The 22,207-nt window shown below is 43.3% G+C and overlaps 1 protein-coding gene across 2 annotated transcripts in view; it reads right to left on the minus strand.

Moving 5' to 3' along the window:
- The window catches only part of LOC121277299 (CXXC-type zinc finger protein 5-like), a 67,022-nt gene that overhangs the window by 39,919 nt on the left and 4,896 nt on the right, over positions 1–22,207 (minus strand). The window contains exon 2 of one of the 2 annotated variants that reach the window (XM_041186584.1): positions 16,262–16,315. The exons of the other annotated variant lie outside the window; for it this stretch is intronic. Coding sequence (XP_041042518.1) covers positions 16,262–16,315 — 54 coding nt within the window. The remainder of the gene's footprint in view (positions 1–16,261; positions 16,316–22,207) is intronic. 2 annotated transcript variants of the gene reach the window in all.

The following is a 22,207-nucleotide window of genomic DNA, read 5'->3' on the forward strand; positions in this document are numbered from 1 at the left end:
GTAGTTAACAACAGCAATTTGAAATAATGGGGTCGATTTTTTTCGTCACCAGCTAGAGTGGTTATCTGGCAGAGTGAATCTCCATCCATTGAAATCACTGAATTGAATATCAGACAGCCTCTATAAACACAGGCAAGCCACCCATGTTATGGCAAAGATGAACAGCTACCCTAGTACAAGCAAATGTAATTTTGGGAAAGCTGACATTTGAACAAAATGTGAAGAGCTTGGTTACTGTCCCTGCTCAAGTGACAGATCCTTGTAGCTTTTCAAAAGGTAAAGCTGGCTGAATAAGTTCATTTAAACCAGAACTTTGTTCAACAAATTTTTTCATTCATTCATGGAATGTGGGGGTTGCTGGCTAGGCCAGAATTTATTGCCCATCAGTAAATGCCTTTGAGAGGGTGGTGGTGAGCTGCCTTCTCGAACTGCTGCAATCCACGTGATGTAGGTATACTCACAGTGGAAGGGAATTCCAGGATTTTGACCCAGCTGGACGTTGCCCTCCAAACCACTCACCATCTTGACTTGGAATGCTGATAGTGGGGGATTCAGTGATAGTAATGCCATTGAATGTCAAGGGGCAATGGTTAGATTCTCTCTTGTTGGAGATGGTCATTGCCTGGCACTTGTGTGGTGTAAATGTTACTTGCCACTTGTCAGCCCAAGCCTAGATATTATCCAGGTCTTGCTGCATTTGGACATGGACTGCTTCAGTGTCTGAGGAGTCGGGAATGGTGCTGGACATTGTGCATTCATCAGTGAACATCCCCACTTCTGACCTTATGATGGAAGAAAGGTCATTGATGAAGCAGCTGAAGATGGTTGGGGCCTAGGACACTACCCTGAGGAACTCCTGCAGTGAAGACCTAGGACTGAGGTGATTGACCTCCAACAACCGCAGCCATCTTCCTTTGTGCTCAGTATGACTCCAACCAGAGGAGAGTTTTGCCTGATTGCTACTGACTTCAGTTTTGCTTGAACACGCTGATGCTAAATACTGCCTTGATATCAAGGTATATCTAGGTATGACTCCAACCAGCAGGGAGTTTTCTCCCTGATTCCCGTTGACTCCAGTTTTTCTAGGGCTCCTTGATGCCACAGTCAAATGCTGCCTTGATGTCAAGGGCCGCCACTCTCACTTCATCTCTGGAGTTCAGCTCTCTTGCCCACGTTTGAACCAAGGCTGTAATGAGGCCCTGACTGAACCCAAACTGAGCGTCAGTGAGCAGGTTATTGCTAAGCAAATGCTGCTTGATAGCACTGTTGATGATCCCTTCCATTACTTTACCGATAATCGAAAGTAGACTGATGGGGCAGTAACTGACCAGTTTGGATTTGTCCTGCTTTCTATGTACAAGACATACCCGGGCAATTTTTCATATTGCCAGTAGATTTACAAATATAACTCAGCCTGAAGCCATTCTTACAATGCAAAATTACAGTAGCCCGATATAGGCATTAGAATATTAAGGGTTGAATTCACTTTCTATTGACAGGTTAGTGGGTGGGCAACTTGGTAAACCTGATCTAGCGATTTCACTGCTGACCTACTGTTGTTTGGGTTAGGAGCAGTATACTGCTACTCATTGGGCTACTGAAGAATGACTTGCATTTATAAAGTACTTTCATCACCTCAAAATGTCCCAAAGCAATTAACATCCAAGGATGAACTTTTGAACTGTTGTCACAGGACTGGATTTGGCTCCCATGGCGGGTGTGCAGAGTCAGTAAATTTTCTAGCTCACTATACCCACCTCAGGGGAAAAGTGCCCGAATGGCAGGGTCATCATTCTCGGGGAGGAGGTTGCGTGTTGGAGTTGGACTCACCACTCTCGGATGCATTTTGGAGACAGCCAAAGGGGCTACCTAATGCCAAGTTGGGCTGGTTAAAAGGCCTGCCTCAGTTCTCCTGGACTTCACCCTGTTCTGTTGTTAAATATTAGACTCTCTAGTCCTCATCCTTCACACTCCTCAACCCCATCCACTCCCCATGCCCCTCTACTCATCACCTATGCCAACTTAATGCCACTCTTGAAACCCCCCAAATTCACCCCCATGGCCCCATATAGCTCCCATGCTAACTTAGTGTGCCAAATTATGACCCCTGTCCCCACCTTTTGCCTTTACACCATCCATGCCAACTTATCCAGTGTCCACCATGGGCAGACCTCAGTAGCCAGGCTGAGATGAAATAAAGTTCTAAGTTTCATTACAGACTTCGCTAAATGAAAAAATTCATAAAAGCTCATTCAATACATTTAAATACCATCAAGTACTTAATCCCTCATAAAAACATATATTTGTATTCATAACCCCACATCAAAGGCAGCTAATCCTTTAATAACCTCTTGGAGATGTCAATCAAACTGAACTTACAGCCCCCCACAGTGATAATGGCAGGTTGTGGAAGCAATCAGGCAGTAAAATGCTATAATGATAGCACTTAGGATTGCGTCAGCTAACATCAATTGAAAAACCAAGCACAGAGATAAAAACAAAAAAACTGTGGATGCTGGAAATCCAAAACAAAAACAAAAACAGAATTACCTGGAAAAACTCAGCAGGTCTGGCAGCATCGGCGGAGAAGAAAAGAGTTGACGTTTCGAGTCCTCATGACCCTTTGACAGAACTTGAGTTCGAGTCCAAGAAAGAGTTGAAATATAAGCTGGTTTAAGGTGTGTGTGTGGGGGGTGGAGAGAGAGAGAGAGAGAGAGAGAGAGAGAAGCACAGACTGTTTTCAACTCACTGACATGGGCAGGATGTGTTTTTTTAAATTTATAGGGCAGGGAATTTTAATAATGTGACAGCTTGACAGTTCCACAGCCCTTATCCACCCTTTACAAGCATTTATGTCTACACTAAAAATTCATAACTCTCACACAGTGGAAGAAGGCCACTGCTGCAGTGAAAATATAGTCTGTTTGAACTGAGCACCAAGTTCAAATGGACTTGCTGAGTGCAGGTTTACCCCATGTGAGAGTCATGTCCCACCCCCATTCCCCTACCAGTGAATATAGATCTGTCAGGAATGGAAGAAGGACTTCCAGATGTGTTCCCAGCGCCATTTTGGATAGGTCCTGGAGCATCTATGGCCCTAGGCCACAGTTATAATTTAGGAAATACTGCCACTGGAGAAAGGAGGAGGCAGCAGGGATCATGTGGCAAGGAAAGAAGTCGAATGATTTAGCATTTAAAATACTACAGCTATTTAAATAGTTTTTTGGACAGTTAGAGCCACAAGTGAAAGAATGCTTGAAAGTGCAGAAGCTGCCGGGGAGTGGAGGGAGGTGAGGCAGAAGTGGCTAGGTATGGTATCAGCTGGAAGGGTTTTTTTTAGCTACATATGTAGAAGTTTTACTTGCTGAAGTGAGGGCTGTAGGGAAACAACTCTTAGGTGCCAAGACAGGAAGCCCAATAAGAGGCTGGTTCAGGCCCTGTGGAAGGAGGCTGCTGAAGCAGTCAGTGCAGTGCAACTTTCAGCACCCTAAGGACTGCCATACAGTGCAGGAATAGTTTCAATGATCTCATAAGGGCTGCCAAGGAATTGATCAAATTCCACATCCTGTTAATAATTAAAGAGGCTTTACTCACCTCCCTGCCTCTCATGTTCTTGGCCATCACCCGTGTGTCAGGAAAACTGAAGCACCATCATAGCTCACAACCACTCTGTGAACTCCCACTGCCTGTCTCAAGCAGTTCTGCTAATCCTCAAGAGCAGTTTATTTAAAGTCATAATGCACCTAAAGATGAGTGTGCTCATATGGGGGGAAAAAAAACACGAGTCAATGCCACTCATTGGCTTTTCGTATTAAGATTGCTCTCTATGAAAGAGGAAGGTTGCATACAATTATTGACAGAAAACTGCAAACAAGGGGGAAACATTATTACTGGAAACCCTGAATTAACAGGAGAGACATTGCAGTTGACAAGAGAGACTGTGAGAGATGGAGAGATTGGAGACAAAAGCTGACAAAGCCTGGATCAGGCTCATCTTAGACGGTGCCAGCTTTATGTACTTTCTTAAAGTGCAGCAATGTTCTTACATAGCCGTTTTGGTTTAAGAAAATCAGAGAACATTGATCTCACTTTCCGATTGGAAATGGTTTTGAAGTATGTGGTTCAAATGATGCAGAAATAAGAAAAATCCACTACATGTATCTGTAAAACATCCAGAAAGCTTCTCATGACCCGCTGAACAGACTGGCAAGACCACTCCTCAACAGGCTCTCCAAGGCCTGATTGGGATCATTCAGTTTATCATGATGCTAACCAGTAGCACCTTTGAGTCGGTGTCCAGCATGGTCAGAGAAGTTGCTGTCTTTCCAATGGGCTTATTTACTTCAGGATCCCTCCACTCATTAGATTAGTTCTCCCCCTATCTCCTCCAGTCCAAAATTGTACATTCTGCACTGCTGGCTAAATAAGCAGGTCAAATGTTTACGAGCACCATATGCCTAAAATTGATATACAAAGTATAACCCATCTTCAGTTCTAGCAAACAAAATAGCCCCGCAATGCAGCATCCACCTCATACCATTGCTTACATAGTTTTATTAGGGTTCTGGTCAGCATTGGAGAAGAACGAAGTCTGGGTGGGTTGATCAAGTCCACCTGACCTCATTTAAATGCATCGGGTGGGCAGGTGAAGGGAAAATGTACTTTATTTCCTAGCAAGAAAATGTGGGTGTAAATTTGTAACCAGTAGATTCAGTGATAAGACTTAACAGCCAATTTTACTTAGTTTTACACCCTAAAACAAGTGGTAAATCAAGAGGAAAATCCAGCTCTTAAAATGTACAGCACAGAAAGTGCCTATTCCACAGGGACTATGCTAACTCTGATATTCATATCAAAATATTTAATATTTATATCCAAATTTATGTTGTTGTTGTAATCCACAACAAAGCCCACTGCCTCACTGTTTCTCCATATCTCCTGCTGTTTCAAAATTTTCATCTACTCTTCTTTTAAAAGGTGCAACATTCTTTGTCTCAATCACTCCCTGTGGCAAGACATTTAATGCTTCAATAACTTAGTGAAGAAAATTTCTCCTAACCTCCCTCCTCAGTCTCAGTCAAAGTTTAAAACTGATAACCACGTTACTATTATAAATAAAAACAGCAGGGACCTGAACTACGTTCCGCCTTAATTCCACTGAAAATGCTTGGAAAAAGGTTGACACCTGGATAGATTGGGTCTTGACCCTAGCAAGGAAATTCTTGTTGCCTCGTAGAGGGTAGGAAAAGCCAAAGAGCCCCTAAGTTGGATGTGCCTGATGTCCTCGCCCATAAAATCACCCAGCCTAACACTAGAGGCAGCTGCACCAAGTCAGGGGAGGTATACCAGATTCCAACACAGCAGAAGTCGGCCTCATTCAAAGGATCCAGAATCCCAAAAATTGATTTTTTTTAAAAAAAAAGTTTTACATTTGGTCCCTCACAAAGATGACAAGGGAAAGAGCAGTTTCTGCCAGTATAGGTCAGGTGGGTTCCCAAGATGGCGCCCATTATGGTAATCATGCTCTCTGACCCCATGTTAACGAGCCCATGAAGGCCAGGATGCGTCCCTTGCATTTCGGGGTCTATTTGCTTTCACTTATAAGAAGATGATCAATTAATCGCAGTTAATGTCTGTAATTAATATATTCAACTATTTTGCCAATGCGTTAATTGCAGAAGTTATATGCGAAGGAGAGCGCAAAACGAGGGTGGCAATGAGATACTGGGACAGAAAGTCCAAGAAGATAAAACAGGGCGTGTAGGAACAGAATATAAGGAGGGAAGGGCTCAGAGAAAAGGGACCTAGGCAAGAGTGAAAATGGGTTGTGGGGAGGGAAAGCCTGAGATAGTAGGGAGCAGGACAACAGTGGGAATGGGATACACAGAGGGAAAGGCTGAGAGAATGGGGAGATGGGAAAGAGTGGGAACAGAATACCAGAGAATGAGAGGGGAGAGAATGAGGATCAGAATGGGATATGGGGAGGGCAAGTCAGAAAAGAAACAGGGTGAGGTTAGGAACAGGATACACAGAGGGAAAGGCTGGGGGAGTAGGAAGAAAGGAAGGAGAGAAGAGTGCATACAAGTAAGGGTAACCTTCGGGAAGAGAGAATGAGAGTAGGGGCAGGAACTGAAAAACCTAAGCCCTTTATAAACAGTTCAGGATGCTGTCAGTTACACCAAGCATTCTACTTAGGAGCTAAATTTTCCTGGAAAAACAGGGATAGGTCACAACACCCACACAAATCAACCAGCAATTTCAGGGATACACTGAGTTGTGTATCTGCAGGACTTCCTGGTTGATTGATGCCTCTCTGCAACTTGCCTCAAACAAATGGCATCTCTCAAGGTCTCAGGTGTCCCAATTATTGTTACCACACCATTGTCAGATCCCACATCCACCAAACTACAGTAGAAGGTATATACAAGCTGAAGGATGCAGTAAAATGTCTAATGATAGATGCTGCGAGGTGCGGTGCTTCAGCAAGGTTTGCCCCATTTTCTACCAAAGGCTGGGAATAATTAAAGAGTAGCATTGATAGTTATCCTTTACTTTTATGATTTTACTACCTGATTGTTTCTGCATTTGCCATTAACTATAACATGCATAATCAACAATGCTCCATGTACTAATTTATCCACCAATCTCCTCCTGCTGATATCAAAATTACACACAAGCCAAAACTGACACCAGTATATTCAACATAGCAGCCAGCGGCTATAAAAGTAAGGGCTGACATGTAAATAGAATCATAGAATGATACATCACAGAAGGAGATCACTCAGCCCATCATGCCTGTGCCGGCTCTTTGAAAGAACTATTTGATTAATCCTGCTCTCTTACCTTTTCCCTAAAGCCCTGAAAGTTTTTCCTCTTCAAGTATATATCCAATAACATTTTGAAAATTACTATTGAAACCACTTCCACTACCCTTTCAGGCAGTGCATTCTAGATCACAAATCACTGCGTTAAAACTCTCATCGCTCCTCTACTTTTTAAAAAATCCTTAACAATGAGTATCTATTAAATACTTGATTAAAACCGTTAAATGTGGGATTAATTGTGATCAATTTTTTCAATCACTTGATAGGTCTAATCTCTAAACATCTAATTTGTATGATCATAGACACATTTGGAAGAGAACTTGGAGCTGTCACTTCGGATAATGCCAAATGCACAGGCTTCAAGTTAAGCAATAGTCAGACCCTCAGGGGAAGTATAAAAGCAGAAAGAAGATGACATAAGGAAAAACTTGTTTTACATAGTGAGTGGTTAGGATCTGGAATGCACTGCCTAAACGTGTGGTGGAGGCAGATTCAATCATGGCTTAGTAAAGGGAATTCGATACGCAGTCAAATAGAAATAATTTGCAGAGCTATGGGGAAAAGACAGGGGAGTGAGACTAGTTGAGTAGCTCTTACAGAGAGCTAGCACTGACACAATGGGTTGAATGGCCTCTTTCTATGCTGTAACCATTCCATCATTCTATTTTCGAGAAGGGTCAGACAAATAAAATATCTATTAAATTATTTACTGCATTAACATGCAAGAAGCAAAGTTCTTAATAGCACTGAGGCCAGGAAAATTCAATCTTCTTATGCATCTGCCAGATCAGAGCAGTGGCTTATTTCACTTGGGGCATTAGTCAGAAAGAAATTGCCCCGTGTGCTGTGTTCCTTAGAGCATTAGGAATTAAAACTGAAGCAGAGAGCCACAGCTCCAGCTCTCCACCCACTGCATCTTACATTTCCTTTGGGCATATCTGGCATGGAAAGAAAATTCTAGTTTCTTTCATTTCACTAGAGTACCAGTAACATATGACTGGTGTCAGAAAATGACCTGCATCGTTTTTGCCTAGAATTCCACTGAGCATCGAACAGGAAAGATGATTTACCACAAAAACTGGGTGTTAAATGGTTCCTTCAAATCAGGAGGGCCCATTGAGCTGGAGCCCGAAACTTCCACTTACTTCTAGTCAGGATTTTGGAGGAGAAATGGGGCATCACGTAATAAAGATGCTCAGCAAGGGTTGTGGAGGGTGGGGGGAGAGTGGGCAAGGGGCTTCACTGGCCAATAAGACATCAAAGCTAACAGGGGCAAAATACCTGCTAATGATGGCAACATGGCAGACAGAGAATGTGGGACAGTGGGGCATTGTTGGCAATCCTGATCCTAAAGACCAGCTGTCCGGAAAGATTTGAACAGACCCAAGCAACTCATGGACTTGCCACTTGGCTGTTCGGGTGCTGCAACAAATTGAAAAGGCAAGGCTCTGTAAAGATAATTGGTATTTGGATATGTGAAACAAATTTTTATTACTGTTTTATGTTTCAGGTAAATATTTCTTTCTGCAGTATTTTCTGCTTAGGCATTCTAACATCATTCTATAGTCAGAAAATTCCAAAATCCCAGAAGTGACTTGGTCTCAAGCTTACTTGCTACAAAACTGTTGTGTCACCATGGCCCAGATCTTCTGTTTCCCGGAGAGTGGTGGAGGGGGTGGGGGCATGGGTGGAGGTGTGGTTCATACCCCAGAGGTACCCCAGAAGATACACTGGGGGATGCCCTTGAAGTCCCCAAGCAAGGACAATACTGGAATTGTTTCAACTCCAATGTAAATCAGAGTCTTTGGATGGTTCTGACTCTCTTCGTAGAATAGTTACCCAGAAAAAATTAGGATTAAAACCACTTCTATCTTCTGGGTAGCTATGGTACTGACCCCCTTGACTGCCAACTGGACCCCTCGACTACACCCATCCACTCCCCGACTAGCTCCCATCTCCCTGATCACCTGACACCCCCCCACCCCTCCAACTACCCCACAAACTCCCAACTACCCCATTCCCCAGCAACGCCCCAACTCTCCAACTATCCCCATTCCCTGACCACCCCCAACACCATGACCCCCAAACACCTGACTATCCCCCAACCTCCACTCCAGGCTACCCAAACCCCCAAAGACCCGACCACCCAACCCCCGACTCCCCACGCCAACACCCTGACACGACCTCCACCCCCATGGCCCATCCCACCCATTTACTTTGCACACTTACCTTCTCTCCTGTCAAAGTGGCTAGGACCTTGATGGTTATGGCAGCAAGTGCCATAAAAAGGGGCATGGCTTTGTTTCTTCTGAAGCTGCTGCACTGCACAGAAAGAACTCCCGGAGCAGGCGTGCTGCATATTTCTCAGCAGGCCCAGCTCGGAAGTCCGAGTGACAAATGTGCAGCTCCAGTCTAGGGTAAGTAAAGAGGAGCGGAGTGGCAATCCAATGGTGATTGCCACTCCATAGAAGATTCAGTTCCATGTGACTAATAACAGAACATGCGTTCTAGAACCTACCAGGGAACAGGCTATTTTGGACCTGGTAATGTGTAATGAGATTGGATTAATTAAAAACCTCATAGTAAAGGATCCTCTAGGCAAGAGTGATCATAACATGATGGAATATTGCATTCAGTTTGAGAATGAGAAATGTGGGTCCATAACTCATGCTTTAAACTTAAAATAAGGATGTGAAGGCAGAGTTGACTAAAGTGGATTGGGTAAATAAGTTAGAAGGGAAATGGTGGAGAACCCTAAACAAACTTACATTCCATTGAAGAAGAAAGACTCTACCAGAAGGATCCACCATCCATGGCTAGCTAACGAATTTAAGTGGTTATCAAATGAAAGAAAAGATATACAATGCTGTAAAGATTAGTGGTAGGCTAGAAGATTGCAAGAGTTTTAGAAACTAGCAAGGATGACCAAAAGAATAATAAAGAGGGAAAAATTGGCATAGGAGAGAACACTAACAAAAAATATGAAATCAGACAAGTAAATTGAAAGGAAAAGAGTAGCTAAGTGAACATTGGTCTCTTAAAGGGTGAGACTGGGAAACTAATAATGGGAAATGAGGAAATGGCAAAGATTTTGAACAAGTATTTTGTATCCACCTTCACAGTAAAAGAAACAAAAAGCATCCCAACAATAGCAGAAAATCAAGAGGCAAAAGAGCAGGTGGGGGGGCTGGGTAACTTAAAGCAATCATCATGAATAGAGAAAAAGTAATGGGAAAACAAATGGAACTTAAGGCTGACAAGTTCCCTAGGCCTCATGGCCTGCATATTTGGTCTTAAAATAAGTGGCTGCAGAGATAGTGGATGCATTGGTTGTAATCTTTCAAAATTGCCTAGATTCTGGAAAAGTCCCAGCAGATTGGAAAAAATGCAGGTGAAATACTGCTATTCAAGAAAGGAGAGACAGAAAGCAGGAAACTACAGACCAGTTAGCCTATGGTCTGTCATTGGAAAAATGCTAGAATCCATTATTAAAGAGGAAGCAGTAGAACATTTAGAAAATCATAATACTATTAGGCAGAGTCAACATGGTTTTGTGAAAGGGAAATCATGTTTGACAAATTAATAGAATTCTTTGAGGATGTAACATGCAGAGTGGATAAAGGGGAACCAGTACATGTGTTCTATTTGAATTTCCAAATAGCATTTGATAAGATGCCACATAAAAGGTTACTACACAAAATAGGAACTTATGGTGTTGGGGTGATATATTAGCATGGACAGAGGGCTAGATAACAAACCGGAAACAGAATTGGGATAAATGGGTCTTTTTCAGGATGTAAAACTGTAACTAGTAGAGTGCCACATGGATCAGTGCTGACGCCTCAACTATTTGTGAAATATATTAATGATTTGGATGAACAGGTTGAACGTATTGTAGTCAAATTTGCTGATGATATGAAGATTCGTAGAACCGCAAGTTGTGAGGAGGATATAAAGATTCTGTAGATTGGTTAAGTGAGTGGGCAAAAATTTGGCAGATGGAGTATCACATGGGAAAATGTGAGGTTGTCCACTTTGGCAGGAAGAATAGAAAAGCATAATATTATTTAAATACAGAAACATGTGTCCTTGTACATGAATCACAAAAAGTTAGCATAAAGGTACAGCAAGTAATTAGGAAGGCAAATGAAATGTTGGCCTTAAATGGAATGTTGGCCTTTATTGCAAGGAGGATGGAGTATAAAAGGAGAGAAGTCTTGCTACAATTCTATACAGATGGGACCACACCTAGTGTACTGTATACAGTTTTAGTCATCTAAAGAGGGACATCCTTGCACTGGAAGCAGTTCAGAGAAGATTCGGTAGACTGATTCCTGGGATGAAGGGGTTGTTTTATGAGGAAAGGTTGAGCAGGTTGGGCCTATACTTATTGGAGTTTGGAAGAATGAATGGTGATCTTATTGAAGCATATAAGATTTTGAGGGGGTTTGACAGGGTAATGCGGAGAGGATGTTTCCTATTGTGAGGGAACCTAGAACAAGGGGGCACAGTTTAAAGATAAGAGGTTTTCCGATGAGGAGGAGGTTCTTCTCTCAGAGGGTTGTTAGTCTTTGGAATTCTCTTCTCCAGAGAGCACAGGAGGCTGGGTCATTGAATATATTCAAGACCAAGTTAGACAGATTATTTGATCAACAAGGGAGCTATGGGTTATGGGGAGGCAGGCAGGAAAGTGAAGTTAAGGGCACAATCAGATCAGTCATGATCTTACTGAATGGCGGAACAGGCTCAAGGGGCCAAATGGCCTACTCATTTTCCTATTTCTTACATTTCTTAAATAATATACTTATTCCATTGTAAACAAATTCATAATTTATTCATTTACGAATCACTAGGTAGCACTGACTTTCCTTGTCCCCTGACTCCAGCTGCCTGGGTATTCAGACCTCTCCAACTTGCACAAGCTCCATAAAACAGACAGCTGAGCCCCCCCCGCTACTACCTCCCCGCGCAGGCCCCCTCTCCACTCCTGCTCATTGCTGTTTATGTGCAACACCTCTACAATTGGGGCTGTTAAATGCCCAGTTAATCTGGTGGAATGGAAATCTGCCCAGATTTTTCCATTTATCTGATCTCCTTAAGGGAAAGGAATTATCCTCCTTTTAGATGACACTGATGGAGTGTGACCTGGCAGGCAGCCAATTTTCTCAGTCTCTGCAGCTTTTGGTGAGCCTCTGCGGAGGATCTACATGACAGAACCTTGGAATGCTCCCCCCACCTCCACACCACCACCCCCCAACTCCCCCCCACCCCACCCAACCCCACAGCACCTACATGTTAGATACAGCTTCCGACTCACAATTATTCAAAATCCCTGGCAAGGAGTGGAAGGGCATGTGTTATCACACAGCTACCACAGACAACTACATGATACAGTTTCCAACGGCACAGGGTTAATGGAGCTTAAGCTCCCAAATGTTAACAGAACTACTTCACTCTTTCCAACCTGGGCCTGCCACAATCATTTTAATAGGGGAGTATATGTATGGTACCTCGAACACTTACAAAAAAATCTAGCTCAGATACTGGGGTGTTTATTCCTTCCATTGCTGCCTCCTGCTACTTTCTGGAGGAAATTATTCTTACAGTTCATCACAGAGTATGTGACAAGTGATCAATTCTAGGCTGACTAAAATCAGTAAATAAAATCATTAGTTCTCTCTCCAATCACCATGTCCACAGTGTACATGTTAGCCCCTGATCCTTCCCAGCAACTGCTGCAATCCAGCACTCTGATGAGGCCATTAGCACTGAGGTCAAAAATAGTTTTTTTATTGTACAGGAAGCAAACAAAAAACTAATCTGCAATCAGATAGATAGTGGTCTGCATGGAAAGCAGAGTGCAAGTTAATGGAGCCAATGGTACTTGTGTCATATGTCAAAATGAGAAGCCCTTGCAAACTAATGTGAGCTCAGCTTCCTTAAATATTTTAGTGTATATCCCAGCTTAGCGCACATCGCAATGGGAGTGTGTCAGGGGTTGGAATGTCATGCAGCAAAACTGCTCATCTTTCGAATCAGTAGGTCATAGGTTCAACCCTCAGTTCAGGACTTGAGCACATAATTTAAGCTGACTTGTCACTGCAGTACCAAGGGAGTGCTACAATGCCCGAGGTATGTCTTACGAGACGTTAAATCAAAGCACCTTCTGCCTGTTCAGGCATTACTTCAAAGAAAAGCAGCAAGTTCTTCCACTGCACTAGCTAACAGTCCTTGTTCCTATTAACACCACCAAAACAGATTATCTGGTCATTACTGTATGTGGGATCTTGCTGTACATACATTAGCTGCTGCGCTTCCTACATTACGGCAATGACCATACTTCAAAAATACTTCATTGTTGTAAAGTGCTTGGGAAGGTTGTAAGATGCAAGATTTTTCCCCCGAACGTACGGCTGAATGAAAAGCAGAAGCCACATTTATTGTAAGTGTTTTTTTATTGGAATCTGCTTTGATTTCCAACTGCGCAGTTTTGCACTGAGAAACTCTCTCATGGTGAATGGCCTTGGTCAAGCTATGAACTCTTAATAATTAGTGAGAAACTGTAAGCAATTTCCTAACTGTGCTACCGAAAAGCACATCCCCCATTCCCCACAACCAATTTTAATGAAACAGGTTGTCCGCTGGAGTTTGTTTCTTTGATGCAGATAAATCAAGTGCCTTGTCAAAGAAACAGCACACTGGCAGCGAATTCTCCCTCCTCCCCTTCTCACATTTCATTCCCCTGCCTCTTGCTCCCCTTTCCCACCACACTATTCCCCACTGCCTTTTGCTTCGCTTTCCCACCACACCATTCCCCACTAAGGTTGAGCAAGTGAACTACTTTCAGACATCAATAGTGCTATTCTGCAACCAACAGCTGTGGGTGTTGCAGGATATCGTAGAGTAACTGGCCTACTATCTTGTTCTTCTCAGGAGACTGACAGTTCTGTTTTACCCAAGGTCCAGCTTAGCAACTCGCTATAATGTTCTTTAACTTTAACCATCAGAATGGAAAACTGGATCGTCATCCCAATTTACATGGTGTATAACAGGAGATTATATGACCATTATCCTACTGGCAGTGAAAGTTAAAACCCATCCCAATAGGTGAGGAATTATAGGTACAATCAGCCTCTCACTTTTTATTATTCGTTCGTGGGGGTCACTGCCTGGGCCAGCATTTATTGCCCATCCCTAATTGCCCTTGTTCAAAGGGCATTTTGAGAATTAACTACATTGCTGTGGGTCTGGAGTCACATATAGGCCAGACCAAATAAGGACAGTAGATTTCCTTCCCTAAAGGACATTAGTGAACCAGATGGGGTTTTTACAATCAGCAATGGAGCAATGGTCATCATCAGACTTTTAATTCCAGATTTTTATTGAATTCAACTTCCACCATCTGCCGTGGTGGGATTCAAACCCAAGTCCCCAGAGCATTACCCTGGGTCTCAGGATTACCAACCCAGTGTCAATACCCCTTTGCCACCACCTCCCCTTAACTTGACTTGTGGCTAAACCTTAAAACGGGACAATGATTTCATGTTTCTTTCAATTCTTCAAAAACAGTTTATTCCCCTTCACTTTCCTGTCTCTACGTAGTCCAGAAACCAGCAATTGCCTCTAACCTTTGATCAGTCCACCTTTGTTCTCCTCCTTCCAATGTCATTCATAACACCATTATCCCTTTTGACCTAAAGTAGAACAGCCACATCTTCCTCTACCACTGAAGTGTTTCCAATAAGACTGGATTCCTCAGTTTATCAAAATACACCTTTGCCTCTCAAAAACTTTTCAAACAAGGCTTGAATCTCTTCCCATAATATTTGTCTCTCTCAGTATTAAACATGAGACAAGAAAGAGTTTACTGCCCTGAAGAAGTTTCTCCTCTCCTTTCTAAAGGCTAATTTTGGAAGTGCCCTTCCAAACTTTGCTCATTTATTCCATTTGGTCTCCCAATATCTCTTCTACACCCACAGTCTTATGGCACACCATTATTGAAGCAAATTTATTTTTGAAAGGAATTTAAGTAGTTATCTGCAAAACAGGAATATTACAAAGCATATAGGCCAACCAGGAGAGTTATATTAGGAGGTTCATGTTGAGAAAAACATTGGTACAGACTGAAGAACCAAACATCCTGTAATGCTAGAATGTTTTAAGACTCTAATTTTAAAACTCTAATTTTAAAAATGAGATTTTCATTTTAATTGTGCCTTTCATAAACACAGGACCGTCCAAAACACTTTATAGTCAAAGAAGTGCTTTTTGAAGTGCAGTCACTGTTGTACTGTAGGAAACACAGCAGCTAATTAACACACAGAGAGTGGTATTTTACGCTCTCCCCATGGCAAGTTTGGAGGCGGGGAGGGCATTTAATCGGGAGAGATAGTGGCCTGATTATCTCAAGCCTTCATTCGATTAAGTTTGTGGAGGGAAGGCCCATGGATGGCTGTCCCATCCAGTTGCCAATTGAAGCCTTTAAGTAGGCAATTAATGCCCAATTAAAGGCCTCATCCTGCCACAGCTGGTGGCAGGAAGGCTTGTCGCCAAATGAGAAGCACACTGAGGAATCCTGTGCGGGTTACTTGTGCTTTCCCATGGGAGTCCCTATTCAAAGACACAGTGCCTGATCCAGGGGGCCAGCATCGGGAACGGGAGGGTGTGGGGAGGCGGGCTGGGGACAGGAGGGCCACTGAGGGCCAACATCTGCCCCATGCTGCTGATCCCCCTACTCTCTAATTCTCTGTGAAACCCTTCCTGCTATCATTCACCTGAGTCCAGGGATCCAACGAAGATCCAGGCCTTGGGTGGGTGTCTTTCTTGAGACACCCACTGCCTCCTGGTGGAGCTACTGAACAAAAGAGCTGCAAGCCTCTGATTGGCCAGCCAATCTCAGCAGGCTGGAATTCCGTCTCAGGATCCTTGATCCCGGGGAAAGACCCACTGGTGGATTCTTAACAGCCTGATTGGTAAGTAATATGGGCCATCCTTCCAGGAGGAGGCAACAGATCCCTTGTTGGCTTTCAAGCTGGCGGCTGAGTGCCCGTCACCTCCATAAAATTCCATCTAGACAGGTCCCACAAATTGCAATGTGATAATGACCAGATAATGGTGCTGATTGGGGGATCAATATTGGCCAGGTCACCAGGAATAACTCCTCTGCTCTTCTTCAAAATAGTGCCTTGGAATCTTTTACATATGCCTGAGTGGACAGAGATGGCCTTGGTTTAACATCTAATTCGAAAGATGGCACCTCTGACAGTGCAGTACTGCACTGGAGTGTTGATCTTGATTTTTATGTTCTAGTTTTGGATTGGGCCTTTGAACCCACAACCTGCTACCCAACTCAGAGGTGAGAGTGATACCAGTAATCAACAATACAGTGACTGCTTTAAGAGTCAATTCTTCTACTTAATGGAAAAATGATATCTTACTGAATATCCACAGTCTACATCCATTGCCCGAGTCAAATGGTGCGAAAAATGTTCCTGTAATCGGAATCAGGCAGAATAAAAAAATGAAAATTAGTTATTAAAAAAATAGAAGCTGAACAATTCCTGATTTACATAAGAACTAGGAGCAGGAATAGGCAATTCAGCCCCTCAAGCCTGCCCTGCCATTCAATACGATCATGGCTGATCTCATTTCAGCCTCAACTCCAATTTCCCGCCCTCTCCCCATAACCTTTCAACCCGTTACTAATTAAAAATCTATCTCCTCCTTAAATTTATTCAGCGTCCCGGCATCCACTGCACTCTAAGGTAGTGAATTCCACAGATTCACGACCCTTTGAGAAAAGTAATTCCTCCTCATCTCTGATTTAAATCTACCATCCCTTAGCCTAAAACTATGGCCTAAAACAATTTAAGGATATCTTTTCCTTACAAACTGGCTTTGTGTTCATTAGATAAAAACAAAAAAACTGCAGATGCTGGAAATCCAAAACAAAAACAGAATTACCTGGGAAATCTCAGCGGGTCTGGCAGCATCGGCGGAGAAGAAAAGAGTTGACGTTTCGAGTCCTCATGATCCTTCGACAGAACTTAAGTTCGAGTCCAAGAAAGAGTTGAAATATAAGCTGGTTTAAGGTGTGTGTGTGGGGGGCGGAAGCAACATTTCACTTGCATTTCCCCCAACTTAGTCTACTGCATTCATTGCTCTCAATGTGGTCTCCTCTACATTGGAGAGACCAAACGTAAACTGGGCGACCGCTTTGCAGAACACCTGCGGTCTGTCCGCAAGAATGACCCAAATCTCCCTGTCGCTTGCCATTTTAACACTCCACCCTGCTCTCTTGCCCACATGTCTGTCCTTGGCTTGCTGCATTGTTCCAGTGAAGCCCAACGCAAACTGGAGGAACAACACCTCATCTTCCGGCTAGGCACTTTACAGCCTTCCGGACTGAATATTGAATTCAACAACTTTAGGTCGTGAGCTCCTTCCCCCATCCCCACCCCCTTTCTGTTTCCCCCTTCCTTTTTTTTTTCCAATAAATTATATAGATTTTCCTTTTCCCACCTATTTCCATTATTTTTAAAATTTTTTTAAAATCTTTTATGCTCTCCCCACCCCAACTAGAGCTATACCTTGAGTGCCCTACCATCCATTCTTAATTAGCACATTCGTTTAGATAATATCACCAATTTTAACTTTAACACCTATGTGTTCTTTTGTTCTATTGTTGTTGACATCTTTTGATGATCTGCTTCTATCACTGCTTGTTTGTCCCTACAACCACAACCCCACTCCACTTCTCTCTCTCTCTCTCTCCGCCCCCCACACACACACCTTAAACCAGCTTATATTTCAACTCTTTCTCGGACTCGAACTTAAGTTCTGTCGAAGGGTCATGAGGACTCGAAACGTCAACTCTTTTCTTCCCCGCCGATGCTGCCAGACCTGCTGAGTTTTTCCAGGTAATTCTGTTTTTGTTTTTTTGTTCATTAGACCTGGATTCAACTGCAAAATAAAGAAGTCAAGCACCACTGCAATATGCTATATGACGACTCCTCAATCAGTGCCATTTTCTATCACATGGCACTGCTTTTTCACCAAATTCTTTCCTGTCACATGATCTGCACTCAAACTGTGCAACATATTGGCAGGAACAGAAGCTAGAGCATGAATGATAGATACTGGTTAACTGCTGCAAGTTGTGAGACAGAGGTGTAAAAAATCAAATGGGACAGTTGTGATTGCACCATATATCACAAAATCCCAACTGCCTAACAAGTTGACTGATTTAGGCTTTCAATTCAAAGTTAGCTTTATATTCTTTATGTGCAGTCTGTTTTAGTCACTCTATAAAATAAAATGCATATAAAAATATATTTTGCACCAAGAATGCTCAGGTAGTGATAGTAGCATGACAGTGATGAAAGGTTACAAGCGAGGAGCTGCAGGCACATGTTTTTCATGTATGATTCAAATACTATTGCTCCCTGTACCATAATGCAGAAGTAATGATATTTTAAACATAGACTATACAATCTGGGGCTGATTTTACAAACATCCACTGGTAGCACAGACTGTTGTTAAACATGGAGGAGAAGAGAGAAATTCTTCATCCATTTACTTTAATGGAAGCAAACTGGTGAAGAGCATGGCTTCAGGTTTGTTGATATGCACTCCCAGCAGATGAGACGTTTTGCCACGAGCATGATTTTGTAAAATTGGCCCTAGGATTAGGTTGGCCTGTAGTACAACTGAGGACACTGCAGACAGTACACATCATTTGAACTTCACAATTACATTTCACGTTGCTCTCTAATTTGGATATTTCCCAATAGAAAAGGGGTAAGGAAAAAGAGGAGAGGCATGGGGCGGTTGGGGGGGGTGGGGTATGTGCGAAGAGAGGTGGACGGAGGAAAAGATTAGCATTATTAATCATGTGCATTGTACTAAAGTCAATAATAAGTTTTGGTGGTGAGGAAAGAAACACAAAGAGATTAATGAAGTGGATACAGAGTCATGGTGGGAGAGTTAGGAGTGATGACTGGAAGTTTGACAGAAAATATGAAGAGAGAGGAAAAGAAATGAAAGAAATGGAGAAGTGAGGGGGGCGGGAGTGGGGGCAGTCAGCACTGTGGCTGAGACAGCTCTGCCACCACTGGCAGGCTAATGTGAGGGGGAAATGCACCTAAGGCCGGAACTTTGGGATCAATAGGTGGAGGTCTCACATCTTAGAGAGTTGAATAGATCCCACTTTTGCCACACACCCCAATATTGCAGTCCCAACTTAGAATCAGTGTTCAATTCGTTGTTGCAACACTAGTGATTCCAATACTGAGCATCAGCAAACCCCCATGCTAAATTCCCTTCAACCAAACCCCCCCTCCACATAGCTCTTCTAAGATCTACCCATCATTTTCTACCATTCAGACAATTTCTTATCCATTTCCAAGATGAATCCCTGTCACTTTGAGTCTGACCAAAGGTTTTCATGTGGAATTTTGTCAAAAACCTTTCTGAAAGTATAGGAATACTATGCCATTGTGTTTAATCATCATCCACTTTAGTTGTCACTTCTGTAAACAAAGTTTAGAACAGTCATCAAACAGGATATTCCTCTTTGAACCCAAGTTGACTGCTTTATACTAGATGATTATCTGTTCCATAATAACCAAGCTTACAGCTAATAATCAATTCCATTATCCTACCTAGGAGTTAAGGTTAATGGGTTAACATCTGCCTGGTTTATCCCGTTTTCTTCAATAGAGGTGCAGAGCTAACTTTGTTGCTCGTTGGCTTGTCCTGTCTGAATTCTGTAAGCCTGGTAGTTTGGAAAGGGGCTGTTGCCTTAAAGCCTAAATCAGACACTGAGAGCTATTGGTCCCTTAGAGGATGAGACGGTGGAATTAATAATGGAAAAGATGGAAATGGCAGAAGTATTCTGGGAAGAGTGTCCTGCAGTCAGCATCGTGGTGAAGCAGTCTGGGAAGAGTGTCCTGCAGTCAGCTTTGCAGTGAAGCAGTCTGGGAAGAGTGTCCTGCAGTCAACATCGTGGTGAAGCAGTCTGGGAAGAGTGTCCTGCAGTCAGCATCGCGGTGAAGCAGTCTGGGAAGAGTGTCCTGCAGTCAGCATCGCGGTGAAGCAGTCTGGGAAGAGTATCCTGCAGTCAGTTCTTGTTGAAAATAAGAAGAGTGATATCAGGCTGTTCCCAGGGATACACATCGAGACAAACATCAACTGCAGCTGGAGGATCATCAGCTCGGTGAAAGATGCTCTTTAGTCTGCCCGAAACTTGTTGGTCTTCCAGTGCAAAGAGTTGTCCCTAACCGAGTGTTGCAGACTGGCACATTCCAAGGTCCAGGACTACGTACTGAGGAACAGAAGGCACAATGGGGAAAGGTCACTGTCTAAGACCTTTCTGCCATAGTGCACCAAGGGGATGGGACTCCTTGGCCGTACAACTCACAAAGATTGTATGTAGTGAACACTAAGTGTATCATAATTGTATTGAAGCACCTCAGAGTGCAACATGATGTATGTCAATAACTCCAATGCCATGTTACTGTCTGACTGTCTATAATGACCATATTGAAATGACTAATATTCATTGATTGTATTGAAGCACCTCGTGATCCATGTGTAAAAGTTGAATCTGATTGCACTTTTTGTGATGGCCATTTTGAAATGTTTTGTAATGTTCTTTCAGATATTTTATGAATAAAGTATATTTTCCAAAAAAAGAGTGATATCACAAGGCAGTGAGAGGGCGCGGTGGAGAGATCAGAGTGCGGGGAAGCTTCAAAAAGTGACATCAGCACAAAGGTGGGAGCTGATTGGTGAGTAGTGGGTAAGTGTTTTTCTCCAGTTTAAAATAGATTAAGCTAAGGAAAGGTAAGGGTTCTAGTTTATATTTAAACTACATAAATAATTTAACATTTTTTCCTGTATTTAACTTAAACTAAGGGGTTTTTTTTAAACTAGAGGCAGGGCAGCTCAGTCCCATGTTATGTGCCACCTGCAACATGTGGGAAGTCCGAGACACTCCTTGTGCTCTGACCGACCACGGTGCAGGAAGTGCTACCGGCTGCAGCTATTTGAGCTCTAAGTTTTGGAGCTTGAGCGGCAGCTGGAGGCACTGAAGTGCATCCATGAGGCTGAGAGTTGTGTGGATAGCACGTTTTTAGACGTGGTCACCCCTCAGCTTGTGGAAGTGCAGACAGAGAGGGAATGGGTGACCATCAGTCAGAAGAAAGGTGTCAGGCAGGTAGTCAGGAAATCCCCAGGGTGCATCTCGCTCAAGAACCGTTTTTCTGTGTTGGAAAACAGTGAGAGTGACGGTTCCTCTGCAGCCACGCTCACGGCACTGAGTAGCTCAGCTGCACAGGTGGGGGGTGGGGGGGGGGGGTGTGTGTGTGGAGGAAAAAGAGGGAAAGAGCAATAGTGGTAGAAGACTCGATAGTAAGAGGAACAGACAGGTGTTTCTATGGCCGTAGACGTGACTCCAGGATGGTATGTTGCCTCCCTGGTACCAGGGTCAAGGATGTCACTGAACGGCTGCAGAGCATTCTAAAGGGGGAGGGCAAACAGACAGAGATCATGGTACATATTGGTACCAATGACACAGGTAGAAAGAGGCATGAGGTCCTGCAAACAGAATTTAGGGAGCAAGGAAACAGATTAAAAAACAGGACCTCAAAGGTAGCAATCTCTGGATTACTTCCAGTGCCACACGCTAGCGGATATAGAAATAGGAGGTTAGTCCAGATGAATGCGTGGCTGGAGAGATGGTGCAGGAGGGAGGGCTTTAGATTTCTGGAACATTGGGACTATTTCTGAGGGTGGTGGGACCTGTACAAGGTGGACGGGTTGCACCTGAACCAGAATGGGACCAACATGCTTGTGGGGAGGTTTTTGAGTGCTGTTGGGGAGGGTTTAAACTAACTTGGCAGGGGGATGGGATCCTGAGAGGAGGTTCAGCAGGGGGAGATGCACAGCCAAAATTAGGAGAGCAAATGAGTCTGGAAGGCATAGAAATTATAGGCCAGTTAAGGCACAAGGGAGTGTGGCAAGGTTGGATGGTATTTATTTTAATGCAAGGAGTCTGACGAATAAGGCAGATAAGTTGAGGACACAAATTAACACATGGAAGGATGATGTCATTGCTGTCACAGGGACATGGTTGAGAGAGGGGCAGGATTGGCAGCTCAATATTCCAGGATATCGGGTCTTCAGGCGAGACAGGGAAGGAGGTAAAAGAGGAGGGGGTATCGCAATATTGATCAAGGAATCAATTACAGCAGTAAGGAGGGATGACATCTTTGAAAGCTCCTCAAATGAAGCCATATGGGTAGAACTGGAAAACAAAAAAAGGAGCTATCACATTGCTGGGAGTGTACTACTGGCCCCCATACAGTCAGAGAAATAGACGG

This window comes from Carcharodon carcharias, chromosome 4 (assembly GCF_017639515.1).
Source record: "Carcharodon carcharias isolate sCarCar2 chromosome 4, sCarCar2.pri, whole genome shotgun sequence".
In the NCBI taxonomy this organism is placed as follows: domain Eukaryota; kingdom Metazoa; phylum Chordata; class Chondrichthyes; order Lamniformes; family Lamnidae; genus Carcharodon; species Carcharodon carcharias.